Source organism: Centrocercus urophasianus, unplaced genomic scaffold, assembly GCF_019232065.1.
Source record: "Centrocercus urophasianus isolate 14NV4802_14NV808 unplaced genomic scaffold, USGS_Curo_1.0 seq_20, whole genome shotgun sequence".
Classification (NCBI taxonomy): Eukaryota; Metazoa; Chordata; class Aves; order Galliformes; family Phasianidae; genus Centrocercus; species Centrocercus urophasianus.
The window spans coordinates 21,426,932-21,448,724 of record NW_024884756.1 but is presented as its reverse complement, the minus strand read 5'-3'; the positions used below and the strand labels follow the sequence as shown (position 1 = coordinate 21,448,724).

General features: G+C 43.1%; 1 protein-coding gene across 4 annotated transcripts in view; it reads right to left on the bottom strand.

The window, feature by feature from the left end:
- The window catches only part of RBMS1 (RNA binding motif single stranded interacting protein 1), a 137,827-nt gene that overhangs the window by 64,887 nt on the left and 51,147 nt on the right, over positions 1–21,793 (bottom strand). Inside the window, exon 1 of one of the 4 annotated variants that reach the window (XM_042822161.1) lies at positions 21,354–21,475. The exons of the other annotated variants lie outside the window; for them this stretch is intronic. Within the exon in view, the coding sequence (XP_042678095.1) occupies positions 21,354–21,416 (63 nt within the window). The 5' untranslated portion in view covers positions 21,417–21,475. Of the gene's footprint in view, positions 1–21,353; positions 21,476–21,793 lie in introns of those variants that run through there. 4 annotated transcript variants of the gene reach the window in all.

Here is a 21,793-nt window from a genome sequence, read left to right as displayed (position 1 = left end):
TAACCACCCGATTTAGCCTGAACTTCGACTTGGATCACCTCGTAGTTTCAAAACCTCGCTGCTGGTGTTTGCCCAGCATTGTTCAGGTGACTGCACCTCAAGTACCTGCTCACCCACCCCAAGTACCTGCTTTCCCTGCCCTGCTATGCTTAGCCTCTCTCATTTCACTAATCAGTATTTCGAAACAGTATCTTCAGTAACTGGCGTTGATTTAAAATCACTTTAAATTTTTGTGGACGTGTACAACGGTCATATAAACTACTAAAGGACATAAATATGGAAAAATTATGGCTAAAAATTAAGCTAGGAGGTCAATGTATTTGTTTATGAACTTCACATGTACAAGGAAAGCCTGTGCTCAGGAAGATAGAAGATAGCATCTAGTGGAGAAAAAGACTGTCGCACTTAAGCATCTTAGGAAATAGGAGGTTGTCTGTAGTGAAACAATGTTCTGAACTGCAGGAACAAATCCAAATGTTCAAGAGGAACAACTGCTCTGTGGCAAAAACAGTTGCTTTATCAATTTCCTTTGGACCAGGAATCATTAAACCTTGATCACTCAGCCTCAGCCTGAAAACTGACAGCTGAAGCAGGGATGCCATTTTGAATGTCCCACACTACTCCATCTCACGTTTTCCAACATTGTGTCTGAAATGCTACTGCAAGCAAAATTCCTGGAGGCCTCTCCAAGTCCTATTCTCAATGGACACGAGTCAACCAGTAAGAATAAAACGATCTGCTGCTGCTGTCTGCATTCACATCTCCTCCCTCAGGGTAGGTTCTCTGACTGTTGTTCTTCAGTCTGTCAGTACTTGTCACAAAGATGCAGCAAGTCAGTTGCTTTCTAAGCATTTTCAGGATTAAGCTAATAAAAAAATGCAGAGAGAATCTCAGGAGCTTTGTCCTCCAAATTCCCATTGAGAACTTTTTTGGGAGAAAAAAACATTGGACTTGCCCCCTCTTCTTCCTTTCTGCCTGAAGTTCATTTGCTTGGAGTGAACACAATCTCAGTGATGCTGTAAGAGCCAACAGCATAGTTCCAGCAAGGGCTGCTTTACTGCATGAAGCTGAGACCATGGATGCTGTGTCTCATACTGGCACAGAGCTAATCGCACACCCAAGATCCAAACCATCTCCGTTTACATAGTGAAGATGGCTGCTGGTGCTGCAGCAATAAGGAACAAGTAGGGGCTGGGGAGAGGCAGGACTCCGTGGGTGGAGGCTGGCATCAAGCAGAGACTCTCCCTATGATGAAACTTCACAGACAGCCCAGGAACACCTGGAGACCCAGCCCTGGGTTTCTCAAAAATAAATAAATAACTCTCTCTAAACCTTCCATGTTTTGGTGTGAAAGAACTGTGCCCAAAGTATTATAGCTGGCACTCCAATAAAAACAGACAGCAAGAAAAAGGCTGAGAATCAAGCACTTAAAAATCAAGCTAAAGCCAAGTCCTGCAGAAATTGTTTCTCTAAGTACAGACAGTATTTTCCATACTAAAAGAAAATATAAGGAAACAAAAGACAAAGATATCTCCAAAAGTAAACTCAATTTGAAGAAGGAGTCATTCTCATCTTGACTTTTGTTTTAATTAACATTTTCATTCTTCTCTGGTCATTATGTTTTAACTAATCTGAGCTATCTTGCCCGTCAGAACCAGAAAACTTTCTGTCAAAACCAAGGGAAGCAGTCAATGCACTTTATTTCCTAAGTAAATTGGGAGGCTTTTTCTTGAAATACAGAAGTGCGGGAGTGAATAGGTGCTTTTCTTCATCTCTGTGTAAAAAGATGTTTGTGGAGAGTGGTTCTATTAACAACAAAACGAGACAGCTTGGTACAAACCCTTAGTCACAGCTCAGAGGCTCCTAACAATTTCAGCCCTGGGCTTTCTGCTGCTAACCCAAACCCTCTCCCCACTGACAGCTATTTTGCTTCCTTTTGCTCAGGACAGTTTGAGGACAAACCACCAGTCACACTAACAGAGCAGGACTAAATTTCTCACCAGAAAGCAGTGATTACCAACAATGGAAGGTGTCACTCCAACTTGTTACAAAATGCTATGTTCTCATCATTTTAGAGAGCTGGAACTAATACTATTTAAATTACATTCACTGAAGTTCGATAGAATGGCAATCTCCTGCCAGTAAGAAAACAAGAAAAGCTCCAAAGCCATGTATTTCTTTTTTTATGAAGAACTTGAAAAAGTGGGAGCATAATCATGGCAACACTGAAGTATGTGACAAAACCCACACTAATTGCATCCACTACATTCTTTTCCTACAAGAATGATTTTATTTTTTTTTTTAAATCATTGTTATGTTTAATAAAAAAGGAGCTCTAACTTGGGGAAGGCAGGAGAGGCTGCAACAACATTGCAGAGGAGGCAGGAAGAGCTCCTCCTGGCTCACGTAGCTCTTCTCAGTGATAATGAGAAAACTTCAAAGCTCCCAGGAGCTCAGCTCCTCTATCAAGCTCATCCCATCCGGGATTTTTAAGTGCTCCACTGACTGACTCCCCTCATCCAGAGGAGAATAAAAGACAATGGATCCAGGAAACCAGCATGCTGCTGCACAGAAGCTATCACAAAGGAGCAAGAAGGCAGTGCTGAACTGGCTAAGCCCCCATTCCTCTGCAGAAGCTGTTAGTACTCTTCCCTCTTCTGCTTGCTCATCACGAATCATAGTATCCTTGTCCCTCTAGTTTAGACTTGGATTCCCTGAAACAATGTGTTGGTACCATGCCCTAGCTGTGACAACACCGTGGACATATTCAAAGTAAAATATTTGAGTTTTAGTTTCTGCAACCTGAACACGCTGGAACAAGTCAATGGTTAATCTCAGTTCAAACAACAGGAGAAAGTCAAGATGCTGAAGGACTCAAAGAAAGAGAGGTTGGTACTGAGATCTACTGGACAGAAAAACACATACATGTTTTTGTGGTTAGCCCTTCATTAAGCAATAGACATAAAAGAATTCCCTGCCAACTTCCTTCTTGACTCCAGTAAATACAGAGACCTGCTTCCTTCGGTGCAACCAGTCAAGGCTTTTTACTCAGGATCCAGACAGAAAACAGTACTGAATCTCTAGACTATGTTGAAGCTTCTGTTCCAGGCTGAGCATTCAGTCCACAATTAGAAGGAAACACATCCCTTTATAGAGGAGCTTAACTCACATTCATGCAAGGCTCTGAAAGTCCAGCATGTGGCACTGAATACGAATATCAAAAATAATAACTCCCTTGCATTACACACCTACTGGTACACCTTACAAGCAGAGTATAAAATCCTACAAGATATGCAATGAAATGCCAGAGGTAAGCACGTAGAGGGGTTCTCAAAGCATTGAGGGCAAAACCTAGATGGCTTAAGGCAAAAAAGTGCAGAAATAAGGCATTTGCACATTCCTCCAACAAGCAACTATTTTAAGAGGAGACAGTGTAAGAGGTTTAGACATCCCGACACTACATGCTCACAGCAGTCCCTTCTCACTGTGTGTATGACTTTTCTTAAACATTCATAGAACAGGAAACTTCTACTCAGTGCCACCATTTAAAAACTCTTCAGGCGTTGGCCCAAAGCAGATTAATATCAAGCAGAAAAAACAAGTTTTCAGGCAATTGTTCTGCTTCATGAAAGCAATTGAATTCCCAGGATATGAAAAAAATAAAATAATGAGGCAAACTGCAGCTGACACATATAGAACTCCATAAATAGTTTCACTTCTCAGTCAGCCGTCTCATGCCTTGCAATTTTTATTTATTTTTTCTTTTTCTTTTTCTTTTTTTTTTTTAAGAGGAAGAGGAGGACCCAGGGAATTTCACAGCAGTCGGCTAAGCTTCAATTCCCGGAAATATTCTGGAACAGATTATTAAACAATCAGTTTACAAGAATCTGGATGGTAATAGAATGAGAAAAAAAAAAAAAAAAGCAGACAGAAAAGATCTGTCAGAAACAGATCACATCATCAGAACAATCTAATTTTCTTTGCTGCCAGATAACCAGCTTAGTGGGTAAGGCAGAAGCAGTAAATATATATAGATCTTGACTGAGACCTCTGACACCGTCCCACATGATATTTTTCATCAGCAAGAACAGGAGATATTGCCTGGATCAGCAGTTCCTTCCTAATGCACTCTGCAGCAGAAAAGATGGCACAGGCAGGGGAGCAGCATGAGCAATGCACTCATCAGCTGCTCAGCTCACACTGCCCAGGGAGGGGAAGAAGCAGAGCAAAAGGCACTGAGAGGCACTGCTGATCCCACCACTTGCTCTTTCTCCCAGCCCTTAAATGCATGGTACATCCACACCTGTTTGTTTTTAACCACTTCTTAGTGAGCAAATCTGCCCTATACAGTATTGAAGATCAGAAGGTATACCAATTCCTCACAATAGAAAATATTGTTATGATAGTGGGTTATTTCCATCATCTTTTTCCCAAAAAAGAAAAATTAAAAACAGTCCAATATCTCCTCTAATCAAAAATCCAAAAGAAAGATTAATGCAATCAATTCCTATTTGGTAAATTTAGAAATGGCTGCCCTGAGAACTGAAAATAAATAGCATGCATTATCCCTTTACCTTACTTCATTTATAGCATAGCTCAGACTCCTGCACTAAGGCAGAACCTCAGCTCAGCTGTGACTTCATTCACCTTTTGTGCCATCCATCATCTAGTTGGAACTTTTACCTCCACTGCCAACAAACGGGGCCATGGACAATATTCAATATAATCCAAAAGTGACTGCTGTCAAGTATCTATGTTCACGACAAGTTAAGATGCATATTTTTATGGGCGCAGGTAATTAAGTTCGTAGTTTCATAAACGGAAGCAGTAAATATGCAACACTCATGAAGCCACTCCCACTTCTCAGCAATTTGGGATGTCATCCGTCATCTCATCCCAGCAGCTGGCCAGCTAACTCAGTATCTCACAAAGTTGCTGCCCGCATTCCAAGTACCACATTAGAAAAAGAGCATGCTACAGACATGGAGATAACTTGGGCTTATCCAGAGAACCGCTTGAATATCTGTAATACTGGCAGCACAGTGACAGCACGTCTGACCAACCTCTCCTTTAAGAGAATGCAGAAAAAAAATGTTCTCATAAAAATTCCACATGAGAGAAAAACAAACCCACAGCACTTTCCTGAAGTACTTTTTACTGTTCTTTTATATTACAAGTAATGAAGATTTCTATTAGGCTCTCATAGATACTGTCTCTTACTTACAAAGCATCACAGGCTTCAAGAAGCACACACGTAAACTTCACAGTTTTTGATTTCAGCCTTTCTTACATTTTTTCCCAAAGAAAAAAATAATTCTCCTCCCTCTCCTCCCCCCCCCCCCCAAAAAAAAAGCAATTTCAGCATTCTGCTCATCTGGACAGCCTACCCACCTTCCCTCCATAGACAGCAATTATGGGACAGAAACAGCACAGCACTGAAGATGCATGTCAAAAGAAGCATCTGCTTTTTTGGCAAACTTCACACTGTTGGTGGCACTTGAATTATTGCTACACTGTTTGTCACAGGGTTAGACCACAGATGGCTCTTTTGGCTGACATGGGATCCGCTATGTCATTTTCTGTTTATTGAAGTTAAGAAATAAATTGAAGAACTTTTGCCTGGCCACGTACAAGGGAGTCAGTTCGTATTCACATCCCTTTGTCTGCGAATGCGGGTCCCATATGGGCAGGGTACCATACCAGCACTGCAGCAGCATTGTTAGTCTGCGCCCCTCTATGCTATTTCAAAGAACAAAACATATCTTCTTTTTGGCAAAGCCATCATTTTGCTGTGCCAGTATTTAACGTGCAGTAACCCCCCAGCCTATTCCTGCCTCTCCTGCTGTGTTCTTTGAAGAAGCGGATGGGAGCGTACAGGCAGCTGGCTCCAGCCCTTTCTGTTACATTCCTAAATCTTAATCTGCCTCTGGCAGCCAGCGCCCATCTCACCACAGCCAGTAGCATCTGCAGAAGGAAAGGGCATAAAAAGCCCTCCAGAATAAAAGCCAGTTTGGTAACACCTCATCGCCAAGACTGAATCCAGACAACCCCAGGAACACATCCTTTTCAGCTGCATAATTTATGCTTTACACTATGGACCAGTTTAAATATTTTATACTTCCTGCTCTGTTTGCAAATGTTTTTCTTTTTTGAAACTCCTAATGCATTGCATCTCCAGACTTAACTACTGCACATGCATTGGCAAAGAATAAAGTAGCAGAGAAACACTGTACAAGTGCAACAGTGAGGGTTTCCATCAGCCTGGCACCGAGTGGTCCCACCCTGTTGCTCAGCAGCTTGTTAAGTGCCTGCAGTAACACCTATGTAAGTCAGAAGGGCAGCATCTCACACTGCAGGAATGAATGATTTCTGAAAGTGCTGGACACCAGGGATATGTAACTGAGCACCACTGCCCTCCTTCCCTGCTCCACTACATGGTCCTTCGTAACATTTCTCTATGTTTCAAAGCTGACTGCTAGTTTTCCTCAGTACTCTCGTAAAGATGCAGAAGTAATCTATTGTTTCCTTTTTCTCAAAAACAAACAAAAACACACAAAGGAAAGACATCTGATCACAACTTTGATTTCAGGAGAAAAGTTTGATTTCCTTTCTTTTTCCTGAAAACAGCTCCTATCTGCTGCAGTACTATCTCTCAGAGGATGCAAGCAGCCAATGACACAACCGCAGGGGAAGCTCAAGCATTTAGCTTTAACAGTAACTGCAGCCCCTTTGGTAACAGCCCTACCCATAGTGTGTTATCTGTTCCCCAAATGGTTCAAAGCTGCCTGTCCATCTAGCACAACAGGTACAGAGATCAGTAACAACTCTCTTACAGCAGGCTCCCCAGGAAGATAAAGCTATAAGGCAGTCCAGGCCTGCAGTACCATGAGGGATGAACAAGAGCAAGATCAGTGGCAACTTTTCAAATGACTCCTTACGTAAGGAATTGCCAGTTAGCTGCATTTACACACATCAGCCTCGTTCCACTTCCACCTGTAGTTCTGCCTCCATTTGCACTCAAGACTTTTATAAATTCCAATACCGTATAAAATGGACAAACCAGAGAGCAGAACATACTATGTTGGCAAACCTTCCAAAGCAAGGCTTCTCTACAGAGTACCATTGAGCAAATTCTGCTTGGTTTGCACATTGCAACTAACATGCCAGTTTTCTCTGGGTTTTAATGAGGCTGTGTGTAGCACATACATGGCTGCAAATGAAATTCCTTAAGTTTTCTAAATGACTCCTGAGACTCTACGTAACATCTTAAAACTCGGAAGCTCAAATCTCACTAGAAAAGAACTGGAGTCAAACATTATTGTTTTTACAACATTTGCTCCCCTTGTATCGTTTTTCATCGCACAACAGGTGCTGCAGACCCCATGCAAAGGGCAGTGTGGGTGCCTGTCTGCATCAAACCAGCACAAGATGGATGTGGAAATGGTGCTCACCCACAGCTTTTTGTGATGCAACTGGAGCTGCAGTGATGCAAGAGCTGAGGAAGAGCTGCATGTCATGGAGAACCACTTCTAACAACTGGGACCAGTGGCTATCTGTTGTCTTCTGATACTTCACAGAGATGACTTCTCTTACAGGTTTATAAGAAAGTCCACCACAATGGCTTGCTTACAGCTTTGTAACAGTGATCCATTTCTACAAGCCTGCGACACAACAGACACATACATTCACACACAGGACCTCCCTCTGCCCATCAGGAACAGAAAGATTCACACAACTTTCCCCACGTAGCATGTGGCCATTTACCTTTGCACAGGCACCACAGAACAAAACTAAAATCAATTTAGCATGACTACATTTAACCCCTGGAAAAGACAGAAACAAAAAAAAAAAAGCTTCTCTGGTCAATGAGTTGTTCAGACAGATAACCAACAACTTTTATCCACAGCTGCTCCTACTATTGAAATGCTGCTTTGGAACAATTTTGGAGACATTGTAGACAACCTCAGACTGAGTTGTTCAGGAAACACTGGTTGCAAAACACAGAGCTTGAAAAGCAGCAAGAAACTTTGAATATGTCTCTCTAATTTGTTATCACCATACTGCCCACACACATAGCAACGATATCAGTGTTCTTTCAGACCTGCGCATCCCATCCACCAGGATATTGAAACCAATTAAAGATCGTTTCACTGCCGATCACTAAGGCAGCATCACACACCACACTTCCTACTTGTGCAGAAGCCGTACACCCAGCCCAGCTCCTGCAGGGGCTGGTGGTGCCATGCCATGATATGGTAGCTGCACAGCTTTGGAGAGCAGTTGGTCCCAGAAAGGATGATATCTGCCTCTCAAAGCTATGAGCAGTTCTCTCTGCTACATTGTAGCCCTTTTTATTTGAAACCAAATTTGGAATCTCCGAGCTCACTGCACACCAAATCTGCAGTCAAACTACTTACAGATAACTACCAGCTGACTGTTTTTTATATGCCCAGTCAAAGAAAAAAAAAAAAAAAAAAAAAAAAAAAAAAAAAAAAAAATAAGGGGCACATTTTTAAATTAGCAATATTACTTCAAGGATATTTGCATTCTTTTCATCTACTGCTTTCCACTACTTAAGGATCTACACCCACAAAGAAGGTAACCCAGAGCACCAAATGCCCTTGGTCAGACACGACCCTTCCCTAACAGCACGCCTTCCATTAACAGATCTCTGACCCTGCAACAAATGCAATAATGTGGCTCTGAGCCACCCCACTTTGGGTCAGAGGAATGCAGAGGCAGAACAAGGATGAGGGTACGAATACCTCTGTCTGGGGCTGCCAGTGAGAGTACCACTGAGCATCATGCAGCTGCACCCTTAGTTGTGGCTGTTGCCATTAATTAGTCAAATGCCTACAGAACTTCACATCTAATTCTTGGGGTCAACTTAAGCCATGGAGAAAGGTAACTTAAGTCAGATCCTATTTAAACAACAAGCTTTCAGACTAAAGACAGTTCTGGGTAGTTAGCTAGTTCTGTTGTTGAAAGCTGTCTTGGGCAGCACGCAGAGCCCCATGACCCAGAGAAATTGGCTTAAGAAGTCTTTTTAAAGCACAAAGTTGCTGAACACTGATTAAAAACAATCTGGGGATGAGCTCTTTTGAACTTTCAGCCAGAAAAAAAGAAAAGTGTGACACATTTAGTTAAAAAGTATTAGGGAATCTAACCAATAAATGCATTCAATCCTCTTTATGCAAAGTTACTTAAAAAAAAAAAAAAAAGTTAAGTGCTTCCCTAAGTGAAAGTGATCAAGGGTTGAGAGATGAGGAGGAGTCCTTCTGTGCATGGAAGCAATTCTAACACACTAACAACACTAACACACCAGATCTGGGGTGTTTATGAAACAAAGCCAGGAGCTAGCTAAGATCAGCCTAGCAGAATTCAGCACCCAGTCTGATTTTATAACTAATAGGTTCCTTCTCTTTGCAAATAAGGAAACCTGGATTCCTTCAGCAGGATGACAGTCCTGAAGCTGCAAAGGAAAGCAGGATTAGAACCAAAGACTCACTCTTAAAAATTGGGGTGAGATTTCCATAGGTAAGCAAGCTCTGGTGGAGCTCCCCAGCAGATTCCTACTCATCCTCACCAACCTCTTACAGTCTGACTGTGGCTGTAGGCTGAGTAGGAGAAGCACAGATGGCCAAAATTTTTCAAACGTTGTTGATTAGGTGTTTTAAGCAAAAGAAAAAGTCAACTTTCATTAGCTGAACTTTCTGGGAGAAGTAGGATTTACAGCCAGAGACAAGGAAAAAGGCAGTAGAAAGGAGTGCAAAAGGGGTTGTCGCAGCCATAGGCAGGCATGGAGCCCGCAAGTGGCTGCTGAGGGAGGGACCACAAACTGCAATCACACTTCAAGGAACAGCTCTGTAAGACAGCTGAAAGCAACAGCCCTGCCCTCACAGGGAAAAAAAAGAAAAAAAGAAAAAAAGAAAAAAAAAAAAAAAAAAAAAGGAAGATCAGACTCCTTCTTTCACCATCAGCGTTGACTCATGGAAACAGTAACAATACAGCATCAGACAGTCAAATAACCAGAAATGAAACCAGCTTCAGTTTTACACACAAACCACAGCAAATACATTTGGTACCCACGTCTGTAACTAAACCTTACAAGTACAGCGACAAGCAGCATGCACGAGCCCACTTGCTCAATCTTGGGTGAAATCCTGCCTCTGTAACCACATGAAGTGATACTGCTCTGGCTTTAGGGTCAGATTTAACTTACAAACTTATCTGAAACAACTGTGAGTTATTCTTCCTTACACAGCTGAGATGGTTATCCCTTATTGGATCCAATACTTGAGAACTGCTGTAAACTTTTTTTCTGTAAGGACAATCTCCACCAACATCTTTGTGCATGCTTCCAAAAAACCTTTTGTCCTTTTGCCTGCTTTATTTATTATTTCCTGTTCTTCTTGAAATTTGGAATTCTTATTGGAATAATGCAAACAAAAGGCCTATTCTAACTTCCTTTCATGGTACTCATCAAATTTTTCTTCTGTTTTCCTTTCTAATTTGAAACTTCTTTCTTGCTTGGAACTAAGCAATAAACATATATATGCACACACATCTATACACACTTTGTAAACTCCAATAACTCTGACTAGTTTTCAGTTCTAGGAGAAAAATGGTTTTAAGTGGTTAAAAAATTTAATAATTCAGACATCTGAAACTCAAGCAATATAACACAGACTTTAAATTAAAATGTCGGTGACGTCATAATTCATGACAATTAATGGTTCCATCACAAAATCTAGTATGCAAGTTAAATTACAAATGTTTAGCAACTGTACACTGAACAAACACAGGATAGCATTCTTTGCTGTGTGTTAAGTTAAAGGAAGCAACACTCCAGATAGCTGTTGGGTGAATGTCTGCCTGCATAATGAATCACTCAGACGCTGCAGATCGTTGTTAATTCTGAAATGAAAATTAGGAGAATTAGCTAACACCTAGGAAGACTTCCAGATGTACTGCTAATACAACACTAAATACATGAGGAATTCCACAGCCAAGATAGAGTGGTCCTGGCAGCACAGATAATAGTACAGCTCAAACATACAAACAATTACAGCTCCAACTGCATAAGTGAAGCAGGCAGTGCCTCCAGCACTCACCAGCATATTTAGACACACGTGCGCTGTGTATCGGCCCAGCTGGCACAAACAACTGCAGCACCTGTGTGCAGCAGCCTCAGTTTCTGGAAGGGGCTGTTTCACTTGCACAGTGTCTGGTGCTGTAGAAACAGATGATGAACACTTAGACGTCAAACACAACTCAGAAATAAACTATGCCATTTGGGCACAAAGCCTGGTCCATCCACACTGTCATTGTGTTCTAGTCCTCAGTACAAGAATTCACCGGAGGAATTTTGTCTCTGAACACATAAAAAAAATGCAGATAAAAGAAAATACTCCAAATTAATGATCAACTCTTAAATACTATAACAAAAGGGTATCTCCAGGCTAACAGCAAACATTTTACGAAAATTAATCATTTGCCTCTACTTCTTGCACAAATACTGTTCTGAACAACTGCTTTCAGCTTTGTTCTACTATGTGGGCAATTTCAATAAATAATATTTTTAATCAGAATATTCAGCTCCTATCTATGTCAATCTTATCAATCTTTGCAATTGTTGGATTTTTAATGCTAATAATCTTGTAAGCCATTACTAGTTTGCCACATCAGGCCCAGTAAACTGAAGTTGGAATGCGCCTTACATTGACTAGAAGAATAAACTGAAACATTTGAGAATATATCATTCAGTTGGAATTCAGAAGTAAAATGGGAAACCTCCTTAAGGAGGGAAAAATATGAGGTTTATTTAGCAGGAGAGATGAGGCCACAGAACCACTACAACTACCAGATTAAAAAATGTGCAAAATCTAGACGCTGGAACTTGAAGGAGTTATTCCTGCTCTGAGCAATATTTCGATGTCTGGACTCTTCCCTACCGCACACTAAACTTCTGCTTAGAAAGGAAGCCTACTACTAAGAGAAAAACAATATCTTCTTTTCAAAACTAGAGTTCTAGGCAGTTCTACCAGTCTAATTCCTTGCCAAAATGAATTCTGTCATTGTTATTAATCTGGAAATATCAGTAAGAGTATTCATGTGAACATTCACATAGACTGTGAAGAAACTACTCACACAGCAAATGATGAGCAGAATTTGAGCATGAGGTTTTACAACTCTGAATAATCTGCTTTATCTTGAGCTTTAAAAGACTGACTTAAAACCAAATGAGGTTCAACAAGCTAAGTGCAGGGTGTCGCAGTGGGGTCTGGGCAATTCCAGTTATGTGCACAGACTGGTAGAAAAACTCATTGAGAGCAGCTCTGCAGAGAAGGACTTGGGGGTTCTGGTGGACAAAAAGCTGGACAAGAGCCAGCAATCTGCTCCTGCAGCTCTGAAGGTCAACAGCAGCCTGGACTGCATCAACAGAGGGCTGGTAGCAGGGCAAGGGAGGTGATTGTCCCTCTCTGCTCTGCTCACGTGAGTCCCACCTGTGGTACTGCAGCCAGGTCTGGGGCCTCCAGAATAAGAGACACAGATCTGCTCAGAGGGCTGGAACACCTCCTCCTACACAGAAAGGCTGAAGGAGCTAGGCTTGTTCAGTCTGCAGAAGGCTTCATGGAGAACTCATTGTGGTCTTCCATACATATGGATCCTTTTTTTTCTTTTTTAATATATTAAGCTATTTAATAAGCCCAATAATTATAATATTAAGCACAATTGCAGAAATAACTGACCCACTTTAACATCGTACTACATTTCTGAACAAGATCTATAGGAAGTAGGAAAACCATCATTACCAAATACCTTTTGAAGAGTCAAACCAACATAGTTTACCTAGGATTATCCAAAATGTCTTTGACAAGACAATGAAATTTGAATTTATGTCAGTACCTTACTGTACTGTACTGTCCCTGAATAACCTTCATAGGTGTGGCTGACCTTGCAGTTTTAGCATCACCAAGACAATGAACTTTAGAAAAGGAAAAATGTGGAGAAGGAAAACTAGGGGATTCTGTAATTTTGGAGCAGTTCACTGGGTACAGTCACACACACAGAAAAGCACCTTTTGATTGAAGGATAAAATCAAAGGCTAATTCCATCATTTTGTATACTGGAATACAAAGCCATATGTTAATAATACCGAAACAACAACAGTTGCAAGTGAAACACTCGACATTCAGAGGTTGGACCCTACCAACCTAAGCCATTGTATGATTCTATAAACCTGAAAGAACAAAGGGATCAAGAGCTTCAGAGCCAGGTACTCTCATCAGCTGATCATAAGATGTAAGGAATGGTTACATGAAAAAACAAAGTGCCTTCCCTAATGACTAAGCCAGTTTTCAGCTGCACTTGATAGACCTAAGAACATTATGTTGGCAATGTAACAAAATCTGGTCCAAGAGTTAATCTGATTTTGTCACTATAGCAATTAAAATACCAACATAATGCTGAAATAATTCATGACTTCCTTAACCATTTCCATCTTGCATTATGCTTCACGAGACTGCAGAGTATCACCAGTAGGAGTGGAAGAAAATTACAGCATTTTTCTGCCAGTGCCACAATATGCCTTGAAGTTCACCAGAACTTTTAATGAACAGAAATTCTACATAATGAATTACATCCTGATATTTTTCACCATTAAAATTACTCAAGTTTTTAAGCATACTCCATAGCTCCTCAGTGCCACAGAATACTGCTATTGTTTTCCTTTTAAAAATTCCCCAGCTCTGAAATATTTACACACATGCATACGCACTGGAAGCACTGCTGCCCTAAGACACTAAAGGATTACTTATCTATCTTTTTGTTTAAGCTAAACATTGTAGAAATGTTTTTGAAATAATCTGGTTTAGGTAAGCATTTCTCATAAGTAGCACCCAGAGCCACATCTCCCAGAATGCTGAAAAAAGGCCGAAAACTGTCACTGTTTCAGAGGCTAGAAGCTAAGCAGTTCTATTACATACTTAACTCAAATGTTTTTCCCAAATTACACAGAAGCATTTTTAAATAAGCCTAAGTACTACTGCAATGGGGATCATGTAAGCCAAGTAGATTGGATGGAATAATATTAAAGCAATTTAAATACCATTAGATTCTGCTGACTGTCAGTCTAATACTGACCCCGGATACACCAACCATTTCTCTCAGGTTTCTCCTGAGAAGAACTGAAAGGTCTTCTGATTCTCTGTCTCAATAAGCACTTATTCATATCTGCAGCTTTACCACAGTCAGTGGCACCACTGGGTAAGTAAATAAGCGATGGCATAAGCAAGTGTCTTAAAACCCAGACACACATTTTCAGGCCTCTGCTTGAACTCATCTGGAACACAGACCACTAAACACTTCAAAGGACCTCAGCCTGCTGGTGGTTGCTTCTACATGGACAGAAATGCGCACAACTGTTTGCCCAGCGCTGCCAAAGCCTGCATTTATTTGGTGGGGGAGCTGTGCTCCTGGACTCACACAAGGTGTTCCTGGCCACCAACAGGAGCCAAGAGAAAATCCCTCTTACAGAACAGTATAAAGCACTATTAGCAAATTATGCATAGAGGTAGGAGAAAGAAAAACACCACTCTAAAACTTGAAATTCATCCACCACAGCATGAAAGCCCAACCTCCTTTGCTACATGTCAGCTGTGCCCTTAGTGCTGAGCGGAAGAGTGCTCAAAATCAGGGGGCAGCCCTGCACCCAGCTGTGCCCCAGGGACACCAGCACTGCCCAAGCATAAACAAAACCACCCAGATCTAGTGAAAGATGCTTGAATAACCCTTCACTGACCTAAAAGATCAAAATAATCCTCTACCCCTTAACCTCAAAATGAATTTCAAGTACAAAAGGACATAGAGAGCCTTAAAATCAGAGGCTTCTCTGAACTCAACCTGAGGGACTGGGGCTGCACAATAACTGGCACTGGGAAGACTGGCAGTTGTCTGCTGCAGTGCTACATACAAGGTAAAGGAAACTTTCCTGCTCTACACTACAGTGCTTTGCTTTCTTTGTCTTCACCAAGTTTAAGGATCTTCCACTTTTTGTTTGGAGGTTTGTAAACATGGACTTCCTTACATTTGATTTTACTCTCACCTGCCTCTGTGTTTTGAGTAATTTCAGATTACTGCACTGGCAAGCATTAACTGATACAGTTCCTGTGGGTTAGACAAGCCTTATAACAGGATTCTGAATCACCTAGGAGGAGTCGAGTACAGGAGCATCCCTTCAGAGTTTTAGAGACATGCTCCCTGCAACTGCCATCCAAACTCCTACGCAAGGGCTGCACTCTATATGGACACTAAAAATGAAAGCACCACATAGACCTCAGATACCTGAGAGGACTAACACCGTTACTCTGTAGTACCTGGATGACAAAATATACAAGATGTAGTTAACCTATGGAATCACATTTCCACCTTATTGAAGCAAAGAACAGTATGGCAAAGGAGACTCAGATAGAAATAAAAACAAAATAAGAGAAGGTAATAAAAATAAAGAAATCCCTTTATCTAAATGGAGAAACAGATAAGCTACTCAGAATAGCTTGTGAAGGGGTTACTGTCAATAAGAGACACTGTCAAAAAAAAGAATGAATGATAAAGTTCTGTATATTTAGTTGCTGAGTAATGGGAGGTAAAATTCATACTACATATTGGGCTACAGCTTGATACATCTTTACTAAAAAAAGAGGAGGGGAAGTGGGGGCAGCAGCTGCTCCCACTAGTTCATAGAATGCTTCATTCCATGAACAGGGAGATTTCAGGTGAGACTAAGCTCGATGTTCACCTTGCACAGGTCTTTCTGCTGCTTTTCAATCAAGCAACCAAGGGAAATCAGGCCCAAATCAGGCAGCAGGCAACAAAGCATTGTTTGTTCCCCCTGCAAACTTCACAAAGTTCTGCAGTTCTACCAAGCTAACAAGTTCTACCCAAACACCCACTCTACGTAACACATCTTTCTGAAACAGATCACTTTACACAAATAAGGCACAGATCCGTGATTTGCTAAACTAGTTATGGTTAAGTGAACGACACTGCTTTTATGAGGATGCATGAACAAGGAGGTATTTCTGTTAATATTATATATTTGTAATTGCTAGCACTGATCTTGCAAGAGAGCTGATGTATCATGCTACAACATAAATGCAGAAAAAAAGTAAACTTTTGCAACAGCAGAACTGCACTTCTCTTTTCAAGGCTCATCGTGTTCCAAAACATTTGCTAGAGATTTTTAAGCCTGTGCATCTCGGTGCATGGGTATAAGGCTTTACTGTTAAAATCAATTTAAGCAAACAGTAATAATCACTGCTAAATTTAATTTACACTGGCACAAACCTTTAGCATCTTTGTACCTGTGTAAAGCAATCTCTCCCCAGGATGCAGTTACTTCACCTGCAGTTTAAAGCCATTGTGTGTCAGCGCACAGCTGCAGCTCCTCTAATGTAACTACAGTCTCCGGAGGAAGGCAGAGCCAAACCCCTGCTAATCACAGCAACCAGCCCCTTTAGCACATGATTTTTTTGTGGTGCATCTGTTTTGCTAAGTTGCTGGGTTAGGAGGCTTGTGCTTATCTAGCACGTGGTTCTCCCCCATGGTTCTCCCCGGTTTGTAACTCATCCCTTCCCTTTCCTGTTGCATCAGGAAGCTGCAAATACAGCGGCTTCAGCGGGGCTGCTATAATTACCACAATGTACTGCAATTCTGAAGCGTATGCAAAATAAGTAACAATTACTTAAACGAAGTTCATGGAGGCATTCAAACGTGGTTCTGTTGGCTTTCTAGAAATCTTCTGACTGAAATGCTCCAGCCAAGATCAAAACACCTCCATGTACCTCTTCAATAGGTAGACACCTTTATATGCCTTCACCCTGACCTCTAAGTGAGATCTTTTAAAAATAATCTGATGTAGAAACAGAGAAAAACACCTACAAGAAACCAGGAATAGAGCTGGGAGGGAAGAAGTTAAAAAGTTCCTGTTCTTCACTGACTTCTTTTGTTATACTCCATCTCACTGAACAAACAAATATCAGTTTTAATGAAAGCTTAAGAGATGGAAAAAATGCTGACTCAAATAGCTATCTTTTCTTCTTGTTACCTGATAAAAACAAAAGCACGTCAAACTACTATCGTTATTAACTCAATTGCAGTGCTATGCTGATGTTTTAGGAGCCATCTCCAGCTCTTGGGAAAGGCTTTTCCCCTCCCTTCCTTCCCCTCTCCACCCTGCCAGTAATCCCAATTTAAAGGACCTAACCCTTCTGAAATGTGTTAACTCAAGCACTTTTTTTTTTTTTTTTTTTTAAACAGTTGGAAGTTTCAGAAAAGAAAAAAAAAAGAAAAAAAAAAAAAGAACCCAAAAGAAAACAGCAGATGTTTGGGGCCCAGCCTTCCATTTTCCCTTGCACGTGAAGCTTAATGACAAAGATTCGAACTTTAAACTTCCAAACAGATAAAAACGTACTATTTACCCTGTTAGAAATCCTAAACAAAAACTTTAAGTTGCCAAATACAGATAAGACAAACGTATCGCTTTTCATCATCTGTACCATCATGCCTGACAAGATAAGGTGCTTCCTTTTATTTCTTTCATTCACGTTTGCCTTACAAGTATAGAAACCCACTGACTGAGCAGTTTTGCTCCCTGGAGAATAAAGCAGTGCTTTAAAAATCTTAGAAACACACTGTACACTTTAAATGGCTGATACTTAACATAAAGTTGAGTCTTCTTAAACCAAGGTAGACTGTATACACTGCATACCATTTAAAGGGAAACATACCTTGCCAGTGCAAGCTGATGAAGCAAAGTAACAAATTCTTACAGTTGCAAAAGAAAAGGAGGAACCCAGCAACAGGGGGACTGGACCTGCTCACAGGTGCCATGTTGGTCAGTCAAGTCTTGTTGCTCCTCAGAGCTGTGTGTTCTGAATTATGGCCATGGCAAGTTTAATGAGGTTATGTCCCTCAAACAGACACCACACACCATGCGGGAAACTGAAATGATGAATTACACGTGCAGTTGCTCTGTACTATAAACCTACAGATACAGTTAAAACCTCATCCACATTTTTATCCTAAGATCAGCCAAAGCTTTCTCTACTCAGCTCCTTTTGGAAACCCACCTGAATCTTCAGCTTCGATGGCACAGTGCCTGATGTTAACAGAGCCTCCTGAAAGGATTAACCAACAGCTTTGTATACTCCTTCAAACAGGCCTAACACCAAATCAGTGTTAAATTCCTCACGCGCAGCTACGCCCAGCTAATCTGCTTGAAAGCAGCAAACTATGTAAATCTACTTCCACTGGGGAGATAAATAGGACGCCCACCACAAGGCGACAGCAGCCTGCTCTGTGCCCCCCGAGGAGCCCCACTGCACAGTGCCGCAGTAACGCGCCTGCTGGATGCAAGGAGCAGATGGAAGGAGAAAGCCACGTTTTCCTATTTATGATAGTTTTACAGTGCGTGGAAATATTTACTTGGGAGCAACGCCTCCTGATTTCCATGGGAATCCAAAGGCGGGAGCAGGCCGCAGCCAGGGAGCCCAGCACAGCTCAGGCTGAGCAGGATGCCAGGCTCTGCCGCGCTTCCCTGGCCGTGCGGATGCACACATGTGCATTCTTTGCATAACTCGCGTAACCTTGCGAGCAGAGCTATTAGCTTACACCTACCTTGTTCAGAGAGGACGCATGGCCACGAGCACTATGATAGGCTGTTACTGCAGGCACCGCGTGGGCTTTGGGCTTTAAGGTGACCTGAATCTGCATTTCAAGGAAATCATCAGATGAGCTGATGCTCATTTCGACCATGCTTAATTTATACCACCAGCCTAGCAGGAGTTTGATTATTTTTTATAATATGCCCTATTAGAAATACAAGTAGGGAGACCTCAGTTTGGTATTCTTCCTCTAAAGCACAGAAGAAGATCAGGCACCACCTCATTGCCTCTGACCCCAAACCAAGAATGCCTACTGATTCCTGTATGCCTGAGTTACAATGCAATAGATAATGAGCACAGCAGCGTTAGCACCGATTCGTTTACAAAATAAAACAGAGCTCTTTGTGGAAACAAACAGAGTACGGGCAACACTCTCAACCTACTGTAGCTTACCAGAAGTTCATCAGTATGTTAAATGAAGGCAGAATTTCACATTAAAGTGTCTCAAATTAAACTGCATTTAACCAGCAAATAGCTCACCCTTTCAACAGTATCCAATACTAAGCTACCTGAATATACTGCAGACTGTTTAGGAAAACAGGAAAACACTAAAAATGATGTGCTTTTCCACCACTCTGACACCATATATGCCTACAATACAAACAACGAGACACAAACTGCTCAAAACATTCTGGTTTCATTTTTAAACTACCCATTTCCCCTCAAGTTCGCATACTTGGGGCTGCCACATAGCTGCTCCTCTCAGCTACTTTTCCTGCACTAACAGCATCCAGTCTCTTAGGCTAAAATACAATTATAATTAAATTGTCCAAAGATGGGTTACACAGAGATGCAAAGACTTTATCTGGACTATTTCTAATTACCGGGAAAGGATGAAAAATTAGGCTTGTAAGGCGGCTCAGCATTGTCTGACAGCAGCTCGCCCCTGCAGGTGAAGTCTGAGTGAAAGGGAGATCAGAAAGTCAATCTTCATACGACCTCGGTCTAAATGAATGAAGTTAATGGGAGTTTTCCAAGGACTTAAACGGAGAAAGGCGCAGGCCCGGCTCCTTGTGTAGGAAGTGTTTGAGTGGAGAATGGCTACACGCTAACAAAAGGAACCTTTGGTGCCCGGGGTCTTAAGACCACATAATACCCCCGCATTCATTTCTTTCTCTGCATATTGAAAGAATAAAAGGCTCTGTTTGTTTTTCCGATTCAGGCAGCCTTTTCAGCTCGCTGAATCCAAGGAGGGCACTGAGCAGAGCGGAGCACTTATCAGCGCGTTGCAGCACGGCGGGCAGCCAGCGGCCCCGCGGCCGCGCCCCGGCCCCGCACCGAGCGGCCCCGGGGGGGCATCGGCGGAACTGCCTTCATGTACAAAGCATGCCGAAGCGCCGGGCGAGAGCGTCCGCGTGGGTGTAGCCGGGGCATTTATTGAAAACAAACCAAAACCGGCGCACACAATGAGCGTGTTTTATTACGCATGGACTTGAACACTTCAAGCACAAGATACAGAGATAACACCGCACACTGTTCGCAGCATCTGCAGGGTGCCGCTGAGATAACATCCACGCGATTCTGATCGAAAAGATATTTCTACAAAACGGGGAAGGAAGAGAAAGAAAATCACAATTTTTGTAAGCCGTCCCGGTGAGCCCAGCAGCCCAACTTTCTCTCCACCCAGCCCACAGCACTAAGCTGGCAGCTCGACGTGCGTGCCCACGGCAGCGGTGCCACCGCGACCCACGGCCGAGGGCCTCCCGCACACGGTGTGCTCCGAGCCCGGCCCCACGCTCCGCAGCCAGCACGGGCCGGGAGGTGCCTCCACCTGGCAGCAGCGCGCCGCGGGGCGCTCGTTGAGCCCTTTCGGCTGTGACCTCTCTTCCATTCCCCCCTTGGGACGTAAATACAGAGCTTTAGAACGGAGTGCTTTAAAAATACATAAGATTCAATGAAAAAATGGTTTCTTATTAACATTAGGATCTTAACAACAACGTTTCGAGGAGAAAAAAAAAAAAAAAAAAAAAAAAAAAAAAAAAAGTTAAAAACGCAGCTGAAGAGCCACTGGCCCAGCACGGCTGCACTTCGGCTGTTTTATTTCCAACTGCTAAACAAGCAACCAACCAACAGAACGCTTCTCTCACTATAGCTCGATAGATGTGAGTGCCCCGAGTTTATCAGGACGCTCTGTCTGCCCAGAAAATGTCACAGGATTTCCCTTGTGTACTTCAAGCGAGAGAGAAGGGGAAAGCCTGCCTGCGCTGGCGGCTCTCGAGAGGCTGCATGAGAGCAACAACGGCGCCTGAACCTTTTGGGTAGCTCCAAGTTTCGCTTTATAGCCCGGGTTGCGACACGGAGCAGGGCTTTTGTCACTTGTTGTCGAGCCCAGCGGGGCCCGCAGCGGCCCGGCCCGAGCGCTAAGGTCACCCGGCGGAGGCCTCTGCTCGGGGTTCGGGGCTCAGCGTTCGGCAAGGTCACGGCGCAGTTCGTAAGGGACTTAGGGTGGGTTGGAGGTGGGGTTCTTTTTGCAAAGCCCAGCTCTGCAGAAGCAAGCAGCGAGTCACCACCCCCTCCCCACGGAAAAAAAAAATATATATATATATGTATATATATACATATATATATATTTTGTAATATACATATAAAAGCGGGTGTGGGGGTACCACGAAGGACCGCCGCCCTTACCTGCTTCCTATAGGGCGTCCGGCTGCCGCCCGCCGCGCTGCTGTTGCTGCTGGGGAAGATCATCGCCCCGCCTGATCCCCGGCCGCCCCTCGAGATGGGGAGCAACTTTGGCGGCCGCCGGGCTGCGGCGCGGCGGGGCTGCAGGGCGCTCCCCGCCTCCGTGCCTTCCCTCCGGCTGCGGCTGCCGCGCGTCCCCCCCGGCCCTCCGCTCCGCTCCGACCCTACCCCGCCGCGGCCGCCCAGCCTGCCATCAACGGGCGCTTATTGACCACCGGCGGCTTCCCCGGCCCGGCCGATCCCACCTCCCGCCGGCCTCAACCACCGCCCAGAAGGAGGGAACGAGCGAGCCCAACCGCAGCGGGGAAGCGCGGAGCGGACGAGGCGCCCGCCCCCACCCCCGCGGCTGCGCGGGCGGCGGCGGCGGCGCGGGTTCGGGGCCG